The 25,189-nt window shown below is 43.4% G+C and overlaps 2 protein-coding genes across 8 annotated transcripts in view; one reads left to right on the forward strand and one right to left on the reverse strand.

Annotated features, from left to right (window-relative positions):
• Positions 1-5,768, forward strand: part of CYTH3 (cytohesin 3) — a 29,978-nt gene extending 24,210 nt beyond the window's left edge. The window contains exon 13 of the transcript XR_002787372.2: positions 5-5,768. The gene's annotated coding sequence lies outside the window, so the exon portion shown is untranslated. The remainder of the gene's footprint in view (positions 1-4) is intronic.
• Positions 1,079-25,189, reverse strand: part of USP42 (ubiquitin specific peptidase 42) — a 58,116-nt gene continuing 34,005 nt past the window's right edge. For 6 of the 7 annotated variants that reach the window (XM_064296021.1, XM_064296020.1, XM_010596276.3 and 3 more), the window contains 15 exons: positions 24,911-25,021; positions 22,707-22,809; positions 21,733-21,800; positions 20,989-21,059; positions 19,775-19,857; positions 17,628-17,739; positions 16,740-16,880; positions 16,473-16,573; positions 14,747-14,900; positions 12,399-13,112; positions 12,188-12,282; positions 8,829-10,322; positions 7,462-7,763; positions 2,455-2,489; positions 1,079-1,192 (listed from right to left, as the gene is read on the reverse strand). In XM_064296021.1, the coding sequence (XP_064152091.1) occupies positions 2,482-2,489; positions 7,462-7,763; positions 8,829-10,322; positions 12,188-12,282; positions 12,399-13,112; positions 14,747-14,900; positions 16,473-16,573; positions 16,740-16,880; positions 17,628-17,739; positions 19,775-19,857; positions 20,989-21,059; positions 21,733-21,800; positions 22,707-22,809; positions 24,911-25,021 (3,557 nt within the window). In that variant the 3' untranslated portion in view covers positions 1,079-1,192; positions 2,455-2,481. The remainder of the gene's footprint in view (positions 1,193-2,454; positions 2,490-7,461; positions 7,764-8,828; positions 10,323-12,187; positions 12,283-12,398; positions 13,113-14,746; positions 14,901-16,472; positions 16,574-16,739; positions 16,881-17,627; positions 17,740-19,774; positions 19,858-20,988; positions 21,060-21,732; positions 21,801-22,706; positions 22,810-24,910; positions 25,022-25,189) is intronic. The other variant, XM_064296022.1, reaches the window with a different exon arrangement.

The following is a 25,189-nucleotide window of genomic DNA, read 5'->3' on the forward strand; positions in this document are numbered from 1 at the left end:
ACAGATACTGGTGGATCCGGCAACCTGCTCCCCAACTCTAAGCGCCAGGACGTCTGCAGGCAGGCTGGCTCTGCAGCCTGGCCTGTCTGCTGGAGGAGGTGAACGTGGATGAGAGCGAGGAAGTCAGGGGGAAGTGTCTGTAAGCAAATGGGAAACCAGCAGTAAAAAATAAGACACAAAATGTTTAATTTGCTGCCATTTATATACTATATAAATTTTACATGCTGTATATTTACAGTGGGGCAAGTGCTTTTTTAATCTTTAAAAAAACAAAGATCAAACTTTCGACATCTCTGAACAACACAAACTGTATAAACCATACAGATGATTCATATAACAAACTGTATTACATACAGTTTTCCCCACTCCATCTCCTGATGCAGGACCAGTGAATTATAAGTGTATCACAGTTTGATAGCATATCCATATTAAAAATAAAATCACAGTATGAATTTGTCTGTAACTAGGAACTTTAAGGGACCAAGCTGATGACTTAGACGCCTGTACCATATAGTCAAGACAAGAGACACTGTATCAAAAAGGGTTAGGTAATAAAAACATACTGTAGGCTTTACAAATAATGTTTGGATTATTACATTCATAATGTAAATACTCATCATAACTGGTAAATTGATTGGAATAGTTCCACGAAGTTCAAAAACAGAACTTGTCTATAAAATACATCTTCAAATCTTGAATACAACTAAAATATGAAGCAAATTAGTTTCTAGTATCAGACATTACAGAAAACAGACTGCTCTCAAAAGTGTAGTTGAGAGCTGTGAATCTTTAAATAAGTCTTTAAATTAAATACACACACTGTCAGTTGTTTGATAATTCCATGGTTTCCCGGTTGGTCTTGCACCAGATGTCTAACTGGAGGGACACTACATGAAATACAAGTAATCAACCTGAGTCTGTAAGGAAGCAGCATTTGAGATGTTCTATTCCAGGGCATTATTTTCAATGTGATTTATATACACGGTATTTTACAGTGGTCAGCAGTTGTAGAAAGTGTTCATCCATTTGGAATAAGGGCAATTAAGAAAAGGTAAAAACTAAAAAAAAAGTTCTCCATGGTAAAATCTGTACAGTATTTACTAAAGAAGCACCACGCAGATTTGAACAAAGTTATTTTCTATATTTATAATTTAAGCTGGGTTGGGGATGGCTTCTGTTGAACACGTTGGATCTGAAAGACAAGAGGCAGCAGACATCAGTGATTCCCGAGGCAGGAGGGGGCCTCCCCTTTCACCACACCAATGACTTACCCACAGCCTCCCCGCTGGCAGCTTCCCCAAGGTCTTTGGGGAGGCTCTCCCTCCTTAAGATGGCAACTCTGCCTGCCTGAGACTTAAGGAGCAAGGGGGCCAGCTGATCCACCTCAACCCGCCACTGCCGCTAGGGCTCAGGTTTCTTTAATTAGGCTTAGTTAGGTCTCTTCCTTGAGAAAGCCTGTGAATTAAATGCAAACTAATCTTCAGGAGAAAACTCAATTTAAAACTCATTTAAATCCCCATCACTAAGCAAAAGACACATTTGGACAAAATTTCTCTGAGGGGCAAAATGACTCACTGTCCCCTTTACCTCAGCATGTACAGGGTACAAACACCAGTGGCCATCTCCCCCAGCCACTGAGTAAAACCCCAGGTTAAATTACTTCAACACCTTGACACTCAGGGTCAGAGTTTCCGTCTGCTATGATAATTTTTTTTTTTTTTATGAGGCACCCACACCACAAGTCAAATAAAACAAAGTCATTTCCTCCTGAAAAGGGTGTGTCGCAACAGGCCTCCGAATGACTGCTAAGTCTGGCGTGTGGGGTCAGTGTCCCCGGCTTGGGCGCTGGGTCAGGTAGCCTAATGTGAATGGCGCTAACCCCTCAGTTCCCAGACCAGGTATCCCAGAAGCACAGGGAATAGGGAAAGAAGGAACGGAGACACCCAAGCTCCTCCCTTGGGGCAGCCGATTAGGCAGGCCTGGGTGGGGAAACAGGATTTTCCATTTATCAAATGACCGTCCCATTGACTTCTGATGCTGTGAACTTTGCCAGCGTTTTTTTCAATGAAGGAGACAGAAAAACAGAGTGACTAAGTCTAAGGGACATAAATCTTCCCTGACAACGTTGGGAAAGTTTGAGGAAAAGAGGGCTAACTCCTCCAGGTGTCTGGACTTCACATAAAAAGCATTTGCAGATAGCGCAGAGCTTGTTGGGAAACAGCTAAGGGAGCAAGTTCCCCAGATGCACCTACCCCATCTACGGCAGACACCTGGTGTCCTATCACCCAGCTACCAGGGGTGGGGCCGAGACCAGGAAGGCACTCCCTGACATTTTCTTCAAAGTTAACACTCCCTCCTCTGTGTCCCTCACCGGCTCTGTCAGCAATTATGAAACGAAATATGAAAACATCCTATCATAACTAGTGAATAGAACACAATATGAAAACAGCTTACCATAACTAGTAAATTGAGGCCGAGCATTCAATCACCTAGAAAGCAAAGGGTGGGAAACATTTTAATGAGGGTTCTGCACAGTGTTTAGTGCCTCTGCTCTGCAGGTGCCTTAAACGGTTACAATTAGCACCCTATCCTCTGAAGCCTCCTTTTGTCACCTGAAATCAGGCCTCTAGGAGGACAGGCACGGGTGTGTCAGGAGCTACTTCTCCAAGTGCTCTGCTGAAAGCGAGAGACAGTTCATGTGGTATTGAGGGGCCCCACGGGCGGGCTCCATCCACAGCCCCATCAGACAGACCACCTCTCACGACAGAAGCATCTTAGGCTGAGCGGAACCAGAAACCATGAGTCAAATGAGAAAGGCCAAATGGGCAAAGTGCAGGACGGGGAACTTGAGACTCGTGGAAGATGGTCAGAAAGGGGTGTTCATCCCCTGTCCAATGTCAAGAGTCCCCTCTGGGGAGGATGGACAGGACAGCCCTCGGGCCCCCACCCTGGCTGCCAACCAGGCAGGCCTCAGGTACAACTGGACCAGGGACAGGGCATAGGGTCACAGCTCAGACAAAGCCTTCTGCAGCCCTGACACCCTTGTCTGGGCTACAAATGTGAGGAAGCCCAGGACTGGCACTCAGCTCCTTTCCTCAGAGCCTCTGCCTCCTGGCAGCCCCTGGCCGCATCCTTACAGATGACCGGACAACTATGCAGCGGCCCTCCAGGCCCTGGCCAGCACCCAGGACAAGCCCATCTCACACTTAATCCTGACACGCCAGCACCATCAGAAGGGAATCCATCCTCACACCCCCTGCAGCCCAGTCACCAACATGTTCATGTGAAACCAGCTTTAAAATGTGTATAATTTCTTAAAACACAGGCAAGTTAAACAACAAAAACACAAACAACCCAATCGAAAAATGGGCAGAGGACCTGAATAGACATTTCACCAAAGAGGACGTTCAAACAGCCAACAAGCACGTGAAAAGATGCTCAACGTCCTTAAAAAAAATTAGGAAAACGCAAACCAAAACCACATGATTATTATTAAAAAAATAAAAACAAAAAAAGGGTAAATAAGTGTTGGTGAGGATGTGGAGAAACTGGAACTCCCATCCATTGCTGGTGGTAATGTAAAACAGGGCAGCTGCTGGGCAAAAGTTTGGCAGTTCCTCAAAAAAGTTGAACACAGAACTACCATACGACCCAGCAAATTCCACTCCTAGGTATATATGCACCCAAAGAACTGAAAGCAGGGACTCACGATACATGTTCACTGCAGCACTATTCACAACGCTGAAAGGTGGGAACAAGTTAAATATCCATCACCGCCTGAGTGGAGAAAGAAATTGCGGTACATACATACAACGGACTACTCAGCCAGAGAGAAATGAAGCCCTGATGCATGCCACTACATGCATGAACCTTGAACATCATGCTGAATGACATAAATCAGTTGCAAAAGAACAAATATTATATGATCTTGCTTATGTCAGATAAGCAAACATACAGAAACCAAAGCTTATTAGTAGCTACTAAGCGTGGGGTGGGGGGGGAAGGGAAATTTTTGTTTAGGAGGCAGTGAGTTTACGTTAATGGTGGGGGAACAATTTGGAAAGGATAGGGAGAATGGTTACACAACTTGAAGAATGTAATCAATGTCACTGAGTCGTACATGTAGAAGTTTTCAGACGGTGTAGCTTTTCCTATGTACAGGTAGTCCCTGACTTAACGATGTACTGGAGTTAAAATGAACCTCATTCACAACCGTGTTTTTTCTGTACATTTTATCATAATATGTACTACATACAATGTTGAATGTGTAATTTGCTGATATCATTCTCAGATGTTCAATGTTACAATTTTTAAAGATATTGATAATAAAACGCAATAATGAAAACAAAAAATGAGGTATTTGACTTACATCAGAGCCAACTTACAACAGAGTCACTGGAATGGAACCCCGTCACGAAGTGGGGACTACCTATATGTTTTCACCACGATAAACACGCACACACAGAGCAAATACCACTCGAACCTTCACTTCATGTGGGCAATGGCAATTTTTCATCTGCTACTTGCTGTTCACAAACTTCTAACACTAAGAGGCTGTAATCGTCCTCCCAAGAGAAGTTTTCTGGCTCTCTGCACACCAACATTTTGTGGGGCCCGTGTGCCTCCCTTAATCAACAGTCGAACACGGACTGTGGGCCAGTGGAAGGGCCAAGTGGTACCTCCTCTTCCATGTCTCCCCCGTGACACATCAACACCACCATCAGCCCGGGACACTGTCAGGAACCAAGAAGCCCAAAAGGGCTCTGAGCAACTGAGATGGTGCATCAGCTCCTGCGATAATAGCGCGCGCTGTATCTGTGAACCACGGGGGCTGGGGCAGGGGTCGCAAACTGCTTCTGTAAAGGGGCAGATGGTAACCACCACAGGCTTTGCAGGCCATGGGATCTGTCACAACTCCGCAACTGGGCCGCTATAACACCAAAGCAGTCACAGCCAATAGGTAAATCAACTGAGTGTGGCTGTGCTCCAGTAGAACTTTTTCATGGACACTTAAATTTGAATTTCATGTGAAATGAATTATTCTCGTTTCGATTTTTTCCAACCATTTAAAAACATTACAGCCAACAACAAAAAGACAACCCAATCAAAAAATGAGCAAAGGACTTGAACAGACATTTCACCAAAGAGGATATTCAAATAGCCAATAAGCAGATGAAAAGATGTTCAGCGTCATTACCCGTTTAAAAAAAACGAAAACAAACCCATTGATGCTGAGTCAATTCCAACTCAGAGCAACCCAAAAGGAAAGCACAGAACTGCCCCATAGGGTGTCCAAGGAGAAGCTGGTGGGTTCCAACTGCCCACCTTTTGATGAGTAGCCTGAGCACTTAACCACTGCACCATCAGGGCTCCAATTAGCTATTAAGCAAGCCAAACCAAATCTACTGCCATCAAGTTGATTCCAACTCCTAGCAACTCCCTACAGAACAGAGTAAAACTGCCCCATAGAGTTTCCAAGGAGTGCCCCGTGGATTCAAACTGCTGACATCTTGGGTTAGCACCCATAGTGCTTAATCACTATGCCACCAGGGTTTCCTTAGCTATTAAAGCCAAAAAAAAAAAAAAACCCACTGCCGCCAATTCGATTCTGACTCATAGCAACCCTATAGGACAGAGTAGAACTGCCCGAGTTTCCCAGGAGCGCCTGGCAGAATCGAACTGCCGACCCTTTGGTCAGCAATCGTAGCACTTAACTACTATGCCACCAAGGTGTCCAGTCCTTAGCCATTAAAAAAAAAAAAAATAGCCATTAGGGAGATATACATCAAAACCACAGTGAGATACCCCCTCACCCCCACTAGAATGGTGATGATAAAAGAAAAAAACAGGTGTTGGTGAGGATATGGAGGAACTGGAACCCTCATCCACTGCTGGCAGGAATGAAAAATGGTACAGGTGCTGTGGAAAAGAGTTTGGCACTTCCTCACAAAGTTGAACACAGACTTACCATATTACCCAGCAATCCCAATCCTAGGTATTTACCCAGAAGATGTGAAAGCAGGAACACAAACGAAAATGTGTACACCAGTGTTCGGTGCAGTGCCTTTCACAACAGTCAAAAGGCGAACAACCCAAATGCCCATCAACAGATGAGTGGAGAAACAAAATGTGGTCTACCCTACGGTGGAATACTGTGCAACTGGAAAGAGAAATGAGGTCCTGCTCATGCCACAAACCTGCATGGACACCGAAAACACTATGCTGAGTAAAACCAGGCAGTCACAAAAAGCCAAACACTGTATGATCTCACTTGTATAAAATACATAGAAATCAAAGCTTATTAGTGGTTACTACGCAGGGTAGAGAAGGGGTAAGGAGAAATTCTGCTTAAGGGACGGGGGGTTTATGTTAATGGTGATGGAATAATTCAGAAATGGTTTGACAACATGAAGGATGGAATCCGTGTCATGGACTTATACACATAAAAGTTACTGGGATGGTATACGTTATGTACATTGGTACAACACGCACATAAAAAACGTTACAATCATTCTTAACTTGCAGAACCTAGAAAGGCAGGCCGTGGAAGGCTTTGGCCCCAGGGCCGCTCTAGGTCCACTGATTTACATCCATGCCTTTCTAATAAGGCTCAATGCCCCTTTCCAGGGTCAAAGGTTCTTGGAAGCAAATTAGAAAAGGGGAGAAGGGCTACTTTACATGCACTCAGAGAGCAGAAGGGGCTTCTAGGTTCAAGGAAGACACAGAGTTGTGCAGAACAGACACAAGAATGCACCAAGGCAGAACCCTTGAGCATCACTCTGCTCAAGGCCTAGAACTAATGTTTCCAATGACCCAAGTCATCAAATTATGAGGTAGATTATACTCAGAATGCCAGAGGTTTATGGATTCAGGAGAGCAAAAATATTTCTATCAAAAATGGTTTGAAGGGTTCTAGTCCTTAAAGGAGGAGCCCTGGTGGCACAGTGGTTAAACGCTCAGCTGCTAACTGAAGATTGGTGGTTCGAATCCACCAGCCACTCCATGGGAGAAAGATGTGGCAGTCTGCTTCCATAAAGATTACAGCTTTGGAAACCCTGTGGGGTAGTTTCTGTCCTACAGGGTCACTATGAGTCGGGATTGACTTGACAGCAATGGGGTTTTTTCAGACCTTAAGGACTCGAACACACAGATACCCAAAGCCATATACTCCAGGGGCTCCAGATTCCAGGTTCTGTCGGGCTGGTTGTACATAACTTGGGCTTCCAGTGAATACTAAGGCGTCAGTGACAAATGTCCAAACCATGCAAGTGAGTCACATTCCACGCCTGAGAGTTGGGGCTGGAGGAAACGGGGCAGTCAGGGGACCTACTCGTAATTGTATACCCTTTCGTGCCATTTGCGGATTTTTTTTTTTTTTGCATGTCAATTACCTTCTAAAAATTTTTTTTATTAAAAAAGTATTTTCTCTGTTCTTAATTCCAAGTATGTGTCCCCTCTTACCCTGGCCACACTCAGAGAGATGACACTTGTCACCCCTGCTTTCCATCCTTAGATGTTTTGTTTTCTCGCGGCAAGGTCCGATGCCTTCTAGAGGCTGGCCATCGGTGAGAGGAAAGCCGCCCTCGGCTCGACGGATATGGTCAACAGTCTCATAGCTAGTGGCCTTGGGTAAGTGTAGTACTGAATCTTTAATAAAGTCCTCTGATTTTCTTGAATGTCTCTTCTTTTTCTTCTTCTTTTTTTTGTGTCTGTGGAGGTCAGCATCAGAGTAGGCAACTGAAAGGTCTGAATCCTGCTGATGCCTGCAGGAGAATATGCCAGAATAAAACAGTAAGAAAAGCAAAACTGCCTAGCTGTTAGACCCACACGTTGGTCTAAACACAGGTGAAACGCTAATTAAAAACGTGTTGTTTTCATTGCAATAACTGTTTTGGTTCAGGGCCATAAACTCGTCAGCTTCGGCTCTACCACTGGCTCCTTCCTTGGCCGCCTGGAGCTCTGCGCAGGGGCCAAAACCGGGCAGGAGAATCCGGCTGTTCCCGCAACTAGTGGCTCAAGGAGGAAAAACGCTCCTGCCAGGTGTCTCAGCACACAGCAGTGGCGGTGTTCATGATTCCCTTTTCCCTCAGGTAACCACTGTTTATTTACCCAGGGCTTTTCGTCATCTTTTCCCAGGGTTTCAATTTTAAGAACTGTCTGCTAAACTACAGAGTAATTCTGTTCTTGCCTCTCCAACACATCATGGATTAAGTCATTTTCAAGACACTCACGAAACAATTTATTTTTAAAAATACAAAGCCCAATTTCCCAAGTGGATTTCAAATTGACAAATGGAGACAAAAAGAGACAAAGGCCAAGGTAACGAGCAACCTGTCTCAGACCCCCACTCTGGCAGGCAAATGTCAAAAGGAGAGTGGCCTCCCATCTTCTGCCCACCCCGACAGCCACTGAACACGAAGAAAACAAGAGATGAGAAAGTACAACCTCCTCAGGTGAATAAGGACACTGGCGCTAATTCTGAAGACAAAGACTCCCTGGTTGTCATTCACAGGACATCACGCACGTATCCCTACAAGTCCTACGAGCCAAAGGTGGCGACAGCATTTTGAAAAATGAGGTTGTCGGGCATTTTACTATATACCAGGGAAATAACATTTACCTTAAAAGCACAAGTGAGTTTTAGAAATCTGCAAAAACAGTGAAATCTCAAAACCCACAGAGATGAACTGCAAATCAAACTAATACAAACATGACACGGCCGGGCTAGAAGAGAGGAAGAAAGGGCAGGCGGCTGAGCAGCAAACAGCTTGCAGCCTGGGCACCGCTTCTCCCCCGACCGCAGGCCAACGTGCAGCCCCCACACCTACCTGGAGTCCCGATCTCGGTGTTTGTCTTTGGATTTCTTTTTCTTCTTTGACTTTTTGTGCTTTTTCACTTTAGGCTCCTCGAAGGACTCTTTCTGTAAGCTTCTCCGGGCCTTCCTTTCTACGTTGCTGTCATTCATTTCTACACTACCATATCTCCGTTTCCGTGACTTTACGTTATCGTGTTCATGAAATCGATCGGATAGGTGACAACTGATGTCTTCAGCTACAAGTGCAATTTTCTCGTGGGGGTATTTCTCCGGGTACAGAGGAAGCGAGTGGGGTGGGCCTGCCCTGGGGCTGCTGAAGTGGTGCCGGTCCTTGTCTTTAGCAGCCAGCTCATAGCCCTTCCTGCCCTTATAGTAGTCCTTGTATGGCCGGTTACTGTACTGACCCGCTTTGTCGTAGTCCCGGTCGCTGTGGAAAGGCTTCCACTCCCTGCCCTCCCAGGCCGTGTAAGGGGCGTATCTGTCATGGTAGTAGCGACACTTGTCCCATCGTGTTTTGTCAGGGTAGTACTTCTCCCGGCCCCAGCAGTGTTCACTTTCTGAATGGTGGTACCGGCTCCATTCCTGGTCTGACCCGCTCCGGTTCCGAGAGTGGTGGTGGCTGTACCGGCCCAGAGAGTGGTGCTCGCTGGGGCTGCCCCGCTCGCCGTGAGCCGGGTGCTGCTGACTCCCGTTGCAGTGCTCAGGCTTGTGGCGCTCCTGCTTGGGCCGCTCCCGGATGTAGGGGTGCCGCTGCTTGTGGTAACGATCCTCGGTCTTGCTCCTGCTTTCCCTCGCGCGCTCGCTGCTGGAGGAACGCTCTCGTCGGTTCCGGTAATGTCCTCGATCGACCTTCCTGAGGCTGCTGATTTTTTCCTTGACTGGAGAACGATCCTGAACTTTCTGCCCGACCTTATTTTCTTCGCATCTCTCACCATTACTTTGCTCAGGGGCCCCATCTGAGTGATTTTCTGTGATCGGGCCTAACTGAGGAGAGGGCAGCTCACCTGTGGACACGCCTGAGCTTTTAGGAAGGTCCTCCAGTTCTCGGCATTTCTCCCTACTGACGTAAACCAAGAGTTTATGCTCACATTCACCATCTGAGTTTACTGAGGGAGCTGGAGCCACCTTCTCCGCTGCTTCCACCGATGCTCTGCCCTGTGGACTCTCTATTAACGTCCCATTTGTATCCTGTGATGGTTTGATCTGATCGCTGGTTAAATTCCCAGGGTCACACCGTTTAGAGAGGGGATCATCCCCTAAGGTACTCTGGTTGGCATCACAGAGACTGTTGGTGCTGGGCAAAGACTCAGCGGGTTCTGTGCAACCGTTTTCGGAGGCTTCTTCTTTGGTAGATTTGACACTGGGCTCAGAGGGAAGCAACGCCTTCTTTAACTTGCTGCTGAGACTTGAAACTGTCTCCAGGTTCTCGCAGGGATCCAGAGTGCTCCTGGCAGCCTCTGGTTCGGCTTCGCGATCCTCTTTGGGGTTCTTCTCTGTTCCAGTTGCGCTGCAGCCCCCACCAAAATAAGTAAATAAGATAATTAGCTTGATTAGCTAACAGGGTTCTGTCATTAACTTACAGGGACAAATACTTCAAAATATCCATTTGCCCAATATTTTATACCTTTAAATATATTTGGCTAAAACCCGGCATCAGACTTGTCATCCTTGGAAACTTGGAATTTTCTCTTTCCCTTGTTAGAAAAAAATACAAACTTTCATATCAAGCCTACCTCTTATCCCACCTTCCAGCATGAGCAGTTCTGCAGCTCCAGGCTCCTCCTGTCCCCAAGCGTAGTTCTCATTTTCCTTAATGACTCAGTCTAAACAATCCAGGCAGCTGAACGATGCTCCCGCTTTTCCTCTGAGTGTCTCCTGGAGCCTCAGAGCCAGCAAACAGGGCCAGCAGCTCCCTGGAGTCTTATAAATTGTGAGGAATCGCTGAAGCCTCAGAAAAACTTTCTCTAGGTAAAGGAACCTGTCCTTGATTGCTACTGAGCTTTTGATATAATCTCAAGATTAATGAAAGCTGCCAGGAAGCAGTAAAAACCCTACAGTGATCTCCACTGTTCAGGGTGGATCTATCTGGGGCCTGAACGCATATGCAGTCGATGCAGAGACGTTCCCTACAGTGTGGGAGCGAGCATCTCAGCCAGCTCATAACGCAACTGGCGCCTGGCCACAGCAGACATGGTTTGCTTACACAACCGTCTGCACCAGCTCTCCTGCACACGAAATCTGAGGACCACTGAGCCAGACCAGGAAAGGAAAAAGGGGAGAGTCATTATGCGAACAACTGAGCACTGACACCATTCTACCTTTGGGGTATGCTGGGACTGAGCGGTCTTCTGCGCCTATAGGATTTGCAACACCCTGTTTTAATAATTAGGCCTCATTCCAGTGGTTCTCAGTAAGGGCAGTCCCACCTGCTGGGGGCCATTTTGGAAATGGAGAGGCATTTTGGGGTTGTCACAATGATGGGGGACTTCACAGCACAGAGCAGTCCTCCATCATGAATCAGTGTCCTACGTCTCACACATCCTGACGTTCATGTGAATGAAAAACCTGGTTATATTATTTGCACAATTTTAAGAGACACTCAAATTTTCAAGAACGCATCTACTGTGTAAACCTAGACATAATGGCACTAAAATTTGGTCAGAACTTCACCAAAACGTTCACCTTTAGAACGCTGGTATCGCTGATGGCGAGTCTGTTCGTGGTCCCCAGCACACCTGCGGAGTCCACTCCACACCGCCTCACGCAGGTGGATCTGTGTGCAAATGTGAGCACCTGCCTGCCCTACCCTGCCTGGGAGGAGTGCAGCCCCACCTGATTACATACTGCAATAGCTACATTATTATAAATTCCTTTCATTTCTTTCAGCGTTATTATAGTTAGGTCAATACACTGATTTTTGTAAAAATTAATATGGGAACAGGTTCTACCTATGAAATTAATTTTAGAATAGCAGAGAGGGCATTAGAAAACATTTGCTACTCGATAGCTGAGAGCCCCTGCCCTATAACCTTGGCGCATCTTTATATATTTGTTTGTCATTACAAGGATAAGCGAGACAGTGCTGGGTGTCTATGGAACACATGTGCCAACAGGATGCCTAACCAGAGAGAGAGTGGCTATGCAGAAGAAAATGTTAGTGCAAACATGTCCTGTTCTCATGGACTTGACTAATTTTTTCAACTTAATTTTCTAAAAGACAAATTAACAAATTCTATAGATATTGTTCAGATCATTCCAGGAATCGAAGGGCTCATTACAAGACTTTGTACAGAGTTAAAACATGGACACACTGACAGGCACTACTGAGATTTCCTGCCGTGTAGCTTCCTTTGTAAGTCTTTCTTGTTTTACCTTGTTTCTTCCGCTGAGCCTTTTGCTTTGTGGCTAAGTTTGAAGGTCTCCAGGATTTTGTCTTCTGGGAGGGGTGGCAAAGGCGCAGAGATCAACTAGGATAAAAGAACAAAGGTTCAGCTCGGATCGCCAACCCCGCACCCACAGAAACCTCACCCCGTGGACTGCTAGGTTACAGCTGAAGCAGAGCCTGCCACTGCAGCTCACTCACCTTTACAGGGAGGCCATTGGCCTTAGAGAAGGGGTTTTCTGAGTGTGCAGCAGGCTGGACTTGGCAGCTGGCACCGTCAAAGGGCAGACCGTTTTCCTTCGGGTCACTGTCCGTACTGTTAGCACCATTTAGGGTAATAGGCGCTTGAAGCTCATGCTGGGAAGCTTCGTCCTCAGCATCTTGACCAGGAGAATGAGAGCTCTTGGTCGTACCAAGACCATTTTCTTTGCCTAGCCCCTTGGACTCCTCGTCAGACTCTTCAGACGACTCAGCGCCATAGGGGACCAGCACACTTGAGTTCAGCTTGGACTTGCCATTCATCACGGGCTTGGGACAAGATTCACCAGGGGTGATCTGTTTTGTTACTTTACTAGAAACTGCCACTGGAGATGTGTTCGAGGTAGACTGTATTGCAGAAGAGTTGGTAATGGTAGAAGAGGGAGCAGGCTTGGAAGAGTTCTCCAAAGAGTTGTTATGAAGGTTAGGTTGAGACTGACTTTGGCGAACAGGCAACTTGTTGTGAATACTGATAGTAATTTTTTGTTTCTTGGGATGTTCTGGTATAACTGAGGACCTGTTAACTGACCAGTTTTGAACAGATGTTGAAGCATTAACAGGACTAGCCCTGTTGACACTGGAATTACCATTAGGACTTGACATGGAACTGCTTGGTGTTTCTTTCAAAGGTCCAGTCCCATTTAAGTGAGGTGGATTCTGTAATGAAGAAAAGCACAGGCAGGTGAGGGTTCCACAACAGTGTCACAGAAAGACAATCCAGTCTGGCTCATGAGCCCTTCCCATCTTAGTCTGCTTTTTCTTTGCACAAATAACACGTTTCACGCCCCCAGAAACACCTCCCCTTTCTTTCATCTGGCTCTGCCCACCAAATACCTTTCACAGGTCAGGTTTTTGGGCAATTAACCAACCAACAGGGACAAACGTTTGTCAGAGCATGTTCTAGGGCACAACCCCAAACCAACCTCACTATGCCCGAATCTGGCAGATGAACAGACCTTATATATGGCCTCCTTGGTCGAGTTTCCTGGGAGCCCGCCACTGCACAGGCAGAAGGAAGTGCTAGGAGGAAGTGATTCCTGCTGGCTTGGGGGCTGGAGAGCCGTCAGATGGGCAGAAACAGGAGAGGCTGTGCCTTGCTCTACTGTGTCTCTGATCTACTCGTGCGGCTGTTTCGCTCCAGAGCCCAACTACAGTAGCTCTACCCCAGAGGCCGCAACCGGAGCTCATGAGTGAAATCTGGTTTAGAGATGGATTTTGTTTGGTCTTCACAATGTTTTCTTAAATATCTGAGTTAGTTACTATCTTAAAAGTGGACTGTTTCATGTAAAAAGCCCAACTGCCTGACAGAACAATAGCAGCTGCCTCGTACGTGGGCAGGCATGCCCTCTCCAGTTTGCCGGAGTCCGGAGGTCCCCATCCAGGAGCCTGCTGCCTGCTCAGCGTCCAGAGCCTTTTGATTTGGGACTCCTACTCCAATCCAAATACTACCCAGTGTCCACGGAAAAACAGCATACAACTAGACAGTTCATCTGATAATTCAAAACAAATTAAACTCCAACTGAAAGCTGTTAAAACACTACAACCCGACTGATGCTGATAATCCCAAAATGCAGACAGGCTATAAATAACCTGGACATGGAAGTCTAGTAAGTTGGGCCTCCACTCTCTTCAGACTTTGTACTTCATGGGACACAGGCAACACTGATGGGACCATCAGGGAGCAGGAGCAAAAGCAGCAGAAGAGCACACAGAAAATGCCACATTCCTGAAATGGCTGAATGGACAAAATGAAAGTGTCCTTGTAAAAGGGTCACTTTCCTGGAGTCCAGCATTAATTACATTAATTAAAAATCCCCAAATATGTCATCTATAGAGTGAATGGAAGTTCAAAGTGGAAGCTAAAATCTCTAGCATTTCAATATACTTAAACCCAAACTTTCTCCTTGATCATCCTTCTCTGAGTTGTGCTGGGCTGCTAACCTTAAAGGCTGGCAGTTCAAACCCAGGGCCATGAAAGAAAAGCCCTGGCGATCTGCTTCAATTTGAGATTATAGCCAAGAAAATCCTATGGAATAGTTCTACTCTGTAACACATGGAGTCACTATGAGTTGGAATCAACTCAAGAACAACTAGCGACAATAAATACCCAAACTTTCTTGTTGATCATGACATTCATACTCAGATTTTCTGTGTATTTGAAACATTTTGTAATAAATAAAGGGCTGGGATCAACTTATCTGATTATAATAAATCCAGATGTAGGTGAAAACATAACAACTACTGCAATGTGAGCTTGAGGGTTTGATTATACTCTATGTATGGAATGTTACCTTTATCACATGAGAAGGAAGCTGTGGTCCGACGAACCCTGACGCAGCCTGTTTATTGTTGACAACCCGCTGACTGATGACCGGTCGGGGGGAAGACTGGCCCGGGCTGTGGGTGGAATGAGTAAGTTCACCTCCATTCTTCACATCATGGGACCTGGAGGTAAAGAGGGTGGTATCACTCATGGTTACACAGACGATTGCCTCAGAAGAGATTCATGTGGAAATCCAACAGCAGTTACCTCCTCAGGTAAAAAGACTGAGAAGAAAATAACCATATTTTTACGTTACACCTACAGAGCTATGCGTGATATCTCACAGTCTCTTCTTCAGGCTGAGGTGAATGTCAGGTATTCCAACCAGGGGACAACAAGGGTAAGTGAGTAAATGGTATTTTTACTTGTGTATTCTGAAGATGCCACTATCTGAAAGCTATTTTTCCTTTTATTTATATTGTGCTAATTCTAAATACATACCATTTTATAGAAAATCTACAATGTCCAGAAAAAGTAAAACAACACAACACTACCCTTCACCTGACCACTTAGTTATTGTTAGGTGCCGTCGAGTCAGTTCCGACTCATAGCGAGCCCACGTACAACAGAAGGAAACACTGTGTGGTCCTGCGCCATCTTCAGGATTGTTCCTACGTCTGAGCCCATTCTTGCAGCCACTGTGTCAATGCATCTTGTTGAGGATCTTCCTCTTTTTCACTGACCCTTTACTTTACCAAGCATTATGTTCTTCACCAGGGACTACTCTCTCCTGATAACATGTCCAGAATATGTAAGACAAGGTCTTGTCAGCCTCACTTCCAAGGAGCACTTTGACTGTACTTCTTTCAAAACAGATTTGTTTGTTCTTCTGGGCAGTCCATGGTATATTCAACAATCTTTGCCAACGCCACATTTCAAACGTATTAATTCTTCTTCAGTCTTCTTTATTCATTGTCCAGCTTTTGCATACATGATGCAATCGAAAATACCATGGCTTAGGTCAGGCGCCGCTCAGAGGCTCCTTCTATTCAGATTTAGTAGATGATCCTCCATCTTTAGCCTGCAGTGCTTTTTCAAGACAGGTACATAAAGTTTCAAACTCCTTTTCCCCCATATACTGAGCACTTCCTCAAAACATTAAAAAAAAAAAAAAAAGAGAGAAAACTATAAAAGTCATCTTAGCAGTTGCACAGGGATCATTCTGCTATTGTTGGGTATCTTAGGATAGTCTTAATCTTCAGTTATTACACATGAACACCTGGGAGCACACAGCAGATTCTTCCCAAAGGCCACATTTCTGCAAACAGAATTGGCAAGTCAGAGGATGCAACAGCACTAGGACAGGAAAGGTGCCGGAGCTGCTGCTGGCAAGAGGACTAGCCCGGGAGGGCGGCTGGCTGACCCTGCTCAGGGGATGGAGAGGCTGCTGGGACCAGCCTCCACCCACTGCCCTGCAGCCCTCAGGGCCACCTTGTTTGATGCTTACAGCATAAGCGGTCCCTCCTCTGCACCTGCCAAAGAGCTAAATCAAACTCATTAGACATGGTCAGAACTACTTACTTTCTACCTTGGCATGTGGCCAAGTTACTTATTAAACCACTGTTTTAAAAGTAACCCAATATTGTATGCTGATGAGTAAGAGCGCAGCATGATACTCACACCCACACACATTTTTACATATAAAAATCGTTTGACATTAACAGAAAACTTGAACATTTGTTTTCATGACATACCTGATATAAAAGAGGACATAAGCTTGCTGACTGAGTACCGATCTGATATCACTGGTAGATACGATGGAATCATTCATTTGATACCAGAGGCCATTGCTAGCCTGCAAAAAATAGCCAATAAGAAAGAGTAGCTATAATTAGATACACAAGAGAAATATAACAAAAACGGACATTCATTTTAACTCTAAAAGCTCCACCTTCCCCCTAGAATACCAGTGCTACCTTAAGTGTGGATCTACATTGATTTGCAAAATCCATACAACTTACTTTTATGTAGCAGAAGTAATGGCCAGCGTGGCAGTTGAAACCGGTGTGTACTAGCACTGCGTATAGGACATAAATAATCGGTTCCCCGTTTGGTTGAGACATGTACGGTCGAATATCAAGATATTCAGGATATTTCACGTCCTAAATCAAAATGGAAAGAGGAAAAAGGAGCGTCGTTTCTGAAGGCCCACATCATTCCACACACACGGGTGCAGGCTCGGGCAGCAGGTCTGCTAGGAGTCAGGCCAAACACCGCCGGCCGCCAACGTCCAGCAGAAACCTAACACACCACATCCCAAAGGAATCGAAGAGCAACGCGTGTTTCATGCAATCCCACTGTATTTTTTTCCCCTTTTAGCAAATAAAGTTCCACATTACAGTGAATTCTTCAAATCCACCCAAGGAGATAGTAACAGAATGACAACACTGGACCTAAGTCACCATTTATTTTATTTTTAATAATTCAGGAATGGATTATTTTATTTCTCCTACATGCTACTGAATTTCTAACCATTTTCAATCTTCTGAAAGTGCGAATAAAATGGGAAAATGCAGTGACCTACTAATCAGAAAACAAATGAGCAAACAAGAGGATGGCCTTCCAGGCAAGAGGGGCAAGACCTGGCAGGTATTAATTCACACATGGGCTCTCTGTGCCACTCCTTACCCTGAATGACAAAGAATTGGCTATGAAGCCAAACGCAGATAACAGTTACCAATTTTACCACCAGAAAGTCTAGCTAGTTAAAGAATATGGGAAAAACACACTTGAACAGTCACCAAACTACTGGCTCCATTCTTTGACGTTTCTTCCCACTACCATATGCACATAAGCCTTGAGGAGGGTCAACATAAAGGTTATTAAGGATATCAATACTATCCACATACCTTAGCAATTTTTCCACCAGTAAAATTTGCAAAACGTTTCAGAGAAAGTGTAAGAACGTTAGAAGATCTATGTATAGTAAACCTCTTTGAAGCTGGAACCATCTTTTTACACCTTGAAATAAACAGAAGGAAAGGATTAAGATAAATATTGTATTTTTTCGGTGTTTTAGTCTTTCCCTTGTTATTTTTGTGAAACATTCTGAATTTGTTTACAAAAGCAGTACACTAGATGAGAAACATCACCCCCTTCCACCAATGGTGAAAACAGTAAAATTAAAAATACAGGAAACTGCTGAGCTGAGTTAGTATGAAAGGACAATGGAAGACAAGACAATCATGAGATGCAAAGCCATGCAGGAAACCGATAATTTTAAAATCAGGTTAATACAGGTTTCTCTCAATTCAAAGCAAACTGGAAAACTAATGGATTTTCCAGCTGGTATCTATTCTGCGAAAAGAAAGCCCTATCCTGATAAAGGAGGAAAAATACAGATTAGAAAAGCCTATGGAATAGAAAAAACAAAGAGATTCCTACAATCTTGGAAGAAAGAAGGGAGCCTTCTTCCTCTAAAAATGAATATTTGATAAAGATTGTCTATATTACCTCTACTTAAAGGAAAAAGGGCTTTCTTGACTTCATGAAGAAACATAACATAAATACAACCCTGTATCTTGGGTAACCACCGTAAGAGAGAAAGCTGCTATAACTATTCTGGGAGAAAGTGACTTCCCAGCCCCATCCCAGCCTTTTTATTTTTTTTAATGTGTTTTAGGTGAAAGTTTACAGCACATATTAGTTTCTCTTTCAAAAATTTATAAATTGTTTCATGACATTGGTTACAATCCCCACAATATGTTAGCACTCTCCCCCTTTCCATCCCGGGTTTCCTGTGTCCATTCATTCAGTTTTCCTGTCCCTTCCTGCCTTCTTGTCTTTGCTTTTGGCCAGGACTTGCCCATTTGGTCTCATATATTTAAACTAAGAAGCACGTTCGTTCTGACATGTGTTACTGTCTAATCTCTGACTGAAAGGGGGACTCCGGGAATGGCTTCGGTTCTGAGTTAGCAGGGTGTCGAGGGGCCATGGTCTTGGGGGTTCCTCCAGTCTCTGTGAGACTGGTAAGTCTGGTCTTTTGTGTGTGTGTGTGTGAATTTGAATTTTGTTCCACATTCTCTTCTTGCTCTGTCCAGGGCCCTCTATTGTGACCCTGTCAGAGGGGTCAGTGGTGGTAGCCGGACACCATCTAGTTCTTCTGGGCTCAGGCTGGTGGAGTCTGTGGTTCATATGACCTGTTAGTCATTTGGACTAATCTTTTCCTTCTGTCTTTGGGTTTTCTTCATTCTCCTTTGCTCCAGATGGGATGGGACCAAAGATGTATCTTGGATGGCCACTCACAAGCTTTTAAGACCCCAGATGCTACTCACCAAAGTAAAATGCAGAATATTTTCTTTATGAACTATGTCATGCCAATTGACTCAGATGTTCCCCAAGACCATGGTTCCCAGTCCTCAGCCCCAGTGACTTGGTCCCTCAAAGTGTTTAGATGTGTCTATGAAGCTTCTATGACTTTGCCTTGGTCAAGCTGTGCTGATTTCCTCTATATTGTGTGTCTTTCCCTTCACCAAAGTTAACATCTGTCTACTATCTAGTTAGTGATATCCCCTCCCCACCCTCCCTCTCCCTCGTTACCATCAAAGATTGTTTTTTTTTTCTGTGTGTAAACCTTTTATTGAGTTTTTGTAACAGTGGTCTCATACAATATTTGCCATCCCAGCCTTTTTATAGAGGAAGTCAACAAAAGGCTTGCGTGACAAAGACATGCAATCCAAAGCCGTATCCTCCTATGAGACAGCACTAATGTGTGGTTTCTAGAGGCCCTTACCTCACTCTTCTTTCACAAATCCACACAGAAATGATATACCAGACCCCAAGGGCACAGGGCTGCACATCTCGAAAGAATGCAAACATTTGGACACTGCCTGCTCTGGCCCTTGGACAGCAGGGACCCAGTGTCTTCCCAGATGGTATCAGAAACTAAAAGGTATCTAGAGGGGTTGTTCAAACACCCCAAACTCTTGTGAACCAGGCTTCCCTGCCATCCCCACTGGAGCAATGAGCGTCAAGTCCATGCCGCCAGCTATCGTACTTGCTGCACTTGTAGGAGTTTTCTCCATCGAGCTGTTCCGGCTTCACGAACTGTTCCAGTGCCTTGTTGACACTCTGAGCAGCCTGGGAAGAAAGGGCACACACATCACAACTCACAGCCTCTTCTAATGAAAACAGAAGACAAATGTGCGTTTTTATGCTAAAAGGACAATGTTCCCTTATGATGTTTACTTTTATACATGTGCACATCCAATTATTTTCCCTCTCAGAGCCACTAGGAGTATATAGCAAGGTGTATATAAGTTTCAGTATGAGACGCTGACTTGGTTTATAAACTTTCACTTAAAGCACGTTAAAAATTAAAAAAAAAAAATTATTTTCCCTTTCATTAAAAAACAAGCAAAGTAAACAAAAATACGTAAAGAGGTTGCTCACTGCAGTATTATGTAAAATAGTATAAAACTGGAAATAAACCAAATTATCTACCAGCAAGGAATTAGGGAGGTAAATTACGGCTTGTTCACTGGATCCTACACAACTGCCCCAAGAACACACTTACACAGAAAGCCCTCCCCCAAGCAGAATTCCATGAAAACAGCAAGTGGCCACATAGGCAGAAGGTATAATCTGATATTTAAAACAAAAATATATATATATATGTGTATGTGTGTGTGTTCACCCACATACATACACATATATATACATACATTTACACACACATACGTATTCCAGAATAATATGTATCAAACTGTTAACCAGAGTTCATTCTGAGAGATGGGATTTTACATTTATCTGCTATGTCTGTCATTTTTATCATAAGCATGTAGCACATTTGTCATCAGAAAAACAAAAGTTTAAGAACAACAAAAAATAGGAGTTTAGAAAATGCAAGAAACAAAATTGTTCCTAAAAAATTAATAACCATCTAACTTTGGCTAATATATAAGGGCACTGTCGAGGTTATATTAAGAGTCCTCTGCCAAAATACTAGGATAGGCACTGAATCTTCTGGTTTTATGAAGATGTATTAAATGAAAAGTCAAAGAGTGGTAAAAAGATTGTTTTAAGTCTGTTACGATGCTTACTACCAGGCTTGAATAACCCAACAACCCAGTGCTTGAATAATCACCTTTAAATGAAGTCTGAGCACATTTAAATTTCCAGTTCATACTCTCTAACTAGTTTAAATCATAAATGAACTACAAAGTTATGCAAAGTGTGACTGACTTTTTTAACCACAACAATCAAACTCACCTTTATCTCCAACGTTATATCGAGGTACGGGTCAAAAGTATCTGAAACACCCTTGCAATTTAAACATTTGACTGAAATAAAAATAAAACACACGGTATGAGCCAAGCGTAATCATTGTGTCAGTATCAACGACTGAAATGATAAAATACAAACACTACATCAAAATCAAACAAGCTACGATATCTGAGAACTTGACTACTCCACACAGCATGGGTCAAAGTGGGCTGGGTTTAGGTGGGACGTAAACTGGTATCACCTCTAGAAAGGACGATATGGCAACATTAAAATTTAAAATACAGAATCCTCTGATCCAGAAATTCCAACACTAAGAATTTCTCCATGGACATAAGGGCACACGTTCAGGGATATTCAATGAAGCATGGATGGTAATTAAAAAAAAAAACCAGAAACCACCCAAATAGCCATCAACAAGGAACTAGATAAATAAATGGAATACTACTGCATCTGTGAGAAGACTGTTAGATCTGTATGTGCTGAAAGGTAAAAAAAAATTTCTAATGTTAAGAGGAAAATGAAAGGGCTATGTCTAGTCTGTCCCCAGTCTATGCACGAGTAGGAAACCACTGAAGGATACACTATAAACTGGCACAGCGGTTGCCTTTGGGGACAGGGGTGGGGGTCTGGGCTGCGGGAAACTGACTTTTCTTTAGTAAGCCTTTCCTCGTTTGTATTTTTTAAACTACTTGTATGTACCACTTTATCAACTTTTACACAAATCTTTACCTCGAGATCTCAGGTATCCTCCAAATATCTGACAAACAAGAGTGGTCGCCTGCGTGTGTCTGTCTAATCTGAAACGAGTCAGACAGTGACATGAGAGAAGAGTTCTGCAACAGTCACAGATGCTATGACCAGATTTCAAAAGCATATACGTCTAATCAATGAACGAGAATTCAAATAGGAGAGCCATGAAATAAGACGACATTAGTATGTATGTGTGGCAGCCAGAGAAGAGTTCTGCCTGGACAGAACATAGCAAGGGCAGGGGAGTGGTAGGAAAACAGGCAGGACAGCAAGAACCAGAGTACAGAGGGGCTTGAAGACAAGGCAGGAATTTGGCCTGGAGGACGAGACTGGAGGCAGGACTGTGAAAGCAGGGACCCAGAGCACTTCCGTGATTCGCAGCCTGTCATTGCCCAGATGCTGAAGGCCTGGATGTGGGAACGGCAGTGGCAACAGAAACAGAAAAGGAGATTTACCAGATGTGTTCGGGCAATATCAAGTGGTTTAGGGTTTGTTGTTTAATTGTTCCCCCAATCTTCCTCTTGAGGCTGCATTTAGGTTTTAAGGAAGAAGCTATAGGAATTGGCAACTGAGCAGACAGAGAAGGAGGCAGGGAACAAATAAAAAATTTCCAAGGCTGGAAATCAACTGAGAAAGTGGCAGGCACGACTGGAAATGAGACGGGATTAGTTTTAGATCTGCAGACTTCAGCTGACACTCAGAAATCCAACAATGGCAAAGCCAATACTCATTTCCTGACATCTGTAACTAACAAATTCAAGTTGCTATGGTAAGCATACCTCTTTAAATGTTAACTATCTTAATGTAAACCAAACAGGCGGGGGAGAGAGGCAGTACAAAGCCAAAAGGGGAAGCAAACAGAGACGTAGGTACTTTTCAACTTAAAAGGCAAAACTGGATTCTGATAAGCCATGGATGGAAACCGGATATGACTGGGGCTCTGCTGGACTTACTTATTGCTCCCATTCAAGCATGCTTTTTGCATAGCATCCACAGTGTGCTGAAGAAATTCATGGGCGTCTTCTTGGTTCCCAAAACGGAAATGCCTAGCTATCCCTGCAAAATGTAGAACAGGACAAAGTTTTATCATCATAAAATGTGCCCAGCCTGTACCCAAGTAAGAGTTTTCTCTTATGATCATACTTCATTGAGAAAACAACAGCTGAATAATTATTTGAGGCACTAGCACTAATAAACAAGCTACCCTGAGAGCAGCTAGGACCACTGTCCTCTAGCCTACTAAACGCCCATGTGGCCAGAGTTTCCTACAGCCCAGGTAGCAGCGACAGAGGAGGCTCGTGCATTACAGGTCTTTAGCAAGTTCACGAAATTGGACTTGAGTACATTCAACTTTGGCTGTACTGTCTCAAAAATTTGTCAAAAATGTTACAGTGCAGTCACTGAATTGTACATGCAGAAACCTGAGCTGGTGAATGTTTTGCTTGTGTATATTCTCAACAAGAAAATAAATTATATTTTTAGAATGTTATGGTGCCGGTGAACATATTTTAAATTCTTCACTAGATCTCCATGATAAAACAACCCCTGCAAACGTAAATGTCCAAACCTATCTAAATTCTATTCTGATGACCTACAGAATGAATTATCTGCTCTCAGTTACATACAGCAATATTTCAGCCCTACTTCTAATTGACTAAATAGCTGCAAGACCAAATTACATAATAACAAAAACAAACACAAAAGCATAAATATCACAATATTATATGTCAAGTTTTGTACACTAATGTATATAAGGAGCCCTGATAACACAGTGGTTAAGCATTTGGCAGCTAATCAAAAAGTCTGCAGTTCACATCTACCAGCCGCTCCTTGGAAGCTCTATGGGGCAGTTCTACTCTGTTCTAAAGGTAAATAGTATGTATTTACCTATATACATGTAAATACATATTAGCTTAAATCACACGAAATTGCAAATATTCTACCAGTTTTGACCTAAAAAACGGCAATTTCATGATCCTACTCTGTGTGTGTGTCTCCATGGATGTATGTATACACATACACACAGCAAGGCCATGTGCTTAAAAGACTAGGCTTTAAAATACTAATCATGTCTGATATATATGTATATATATACATTAAAAACAACTAACCACCCCTGGCTAAAATGTTGCCAAGATCCAACAGTGTTTTAAAGATTCTTGCATTGTCTGTTCCACCCAAGCAAAAATGCCAAGAGCCAGCATAACACTGCCTTAATTTTCAACAGCTTTTTAAGAAAGAATTACCCTTCCTCATCATATAATTAGGCATCCCTATAATTACCAGTTGGATACAAGTAAAGAGTTGTAGTTTTTTTGATTTGCATGCATTTTTTGGTCCAACTCAATTAAGATGATGTAAAAGTCACAAAAAATGCACAAAGGACAAAAGAAAATTTCAAGCAACCTATTAGGATCATAATTCAAAAGACAAAATTTTTAAATAAAAAATTAAGTATAAAAAGCAAACATTATCCACACATCTGTTAAGACATGAGTATAAATTTTTCTTTAAAAGTATAATTAACTTTATTTTGACAATTCCTGTCGCATGTATAGCATAATATTCATTCATCAAATTGAAGGCAATTAAAAACTACTTACAGGAACCTGTGAGAAAATATTTATCAGAGTTAGCGTTATTCAGCACAGATATTCAAGTATCTGGGAAAAAGACTGTTGTAAAACTTATCAGCGATTTTATTAACAAATTCTGAGTTTAAAAGAAACATTTAAAATTTGTTTATATTAACTGAATGCTGTCTTATTATATTGTCATCTTTTGTTTTAAAGTTTCAAAATATGCTTACATAGTAAAATGTTTTACTAAAAATAACATTATTTAGTAAAAAAGCATATCCATGCATGATAAAATGTTTGTTTTTTAATAACACACCAACCCAAAACCTGTTGCTGTCAAGTCGATTCTGACTCACAGTGATCCTACAGGACAGAGTAGGAGAACTGCCCCGTAGTGTTTCCAAGGAGTGCATGGTGGATTCAAACTGCCGAGGTTTTGGTTAGCAGCCAAGCTCATAACCACTACTCCACCAGGGCTCCAATGATAAATACACAGGGGGGTCATTTTTTACCAGTTATGTCATTAAGACTAACTAGCTAATAAATACTAACATAAGCTACTACAGAATGGTACTTACTCCGCATCTCATTGATGACAAACATTGGTTTAATAACATCCCCAGGATTGCTGAGTGCCTGAGTAATGTGCGCTTGCATGGTACACATCATACAAAATCCTTCTGCATGACCTGAAAGATAACAGATAATTCTTCAAATTAGCAAAAATATGACTACATATACATACGTTAAAGCAAATGAGATCTAAGGGACACACTCCTCAAATGGAATAACAATAACAGTGACAACGTGTCATGCATTGGCCTATCTACCTTATATTCATTCTCTCGCTTAATTCT

The sequence above is a fragment of the Loxodonta africana genome, chromosome 12 (assembly GCF_030014295.1).
Source record: "Loxodonta africana isolate mLoxAfr1 chromosome 12, mLoxAfr1.hap2, whole genome shotgun sequence".
Classification (NCBI taxonomy): Eukaryota; Metazoa; Chordata; class Mammalia; order Proboscidea; family Elephantidae; genus Loxodonta; species Loxodonta africana.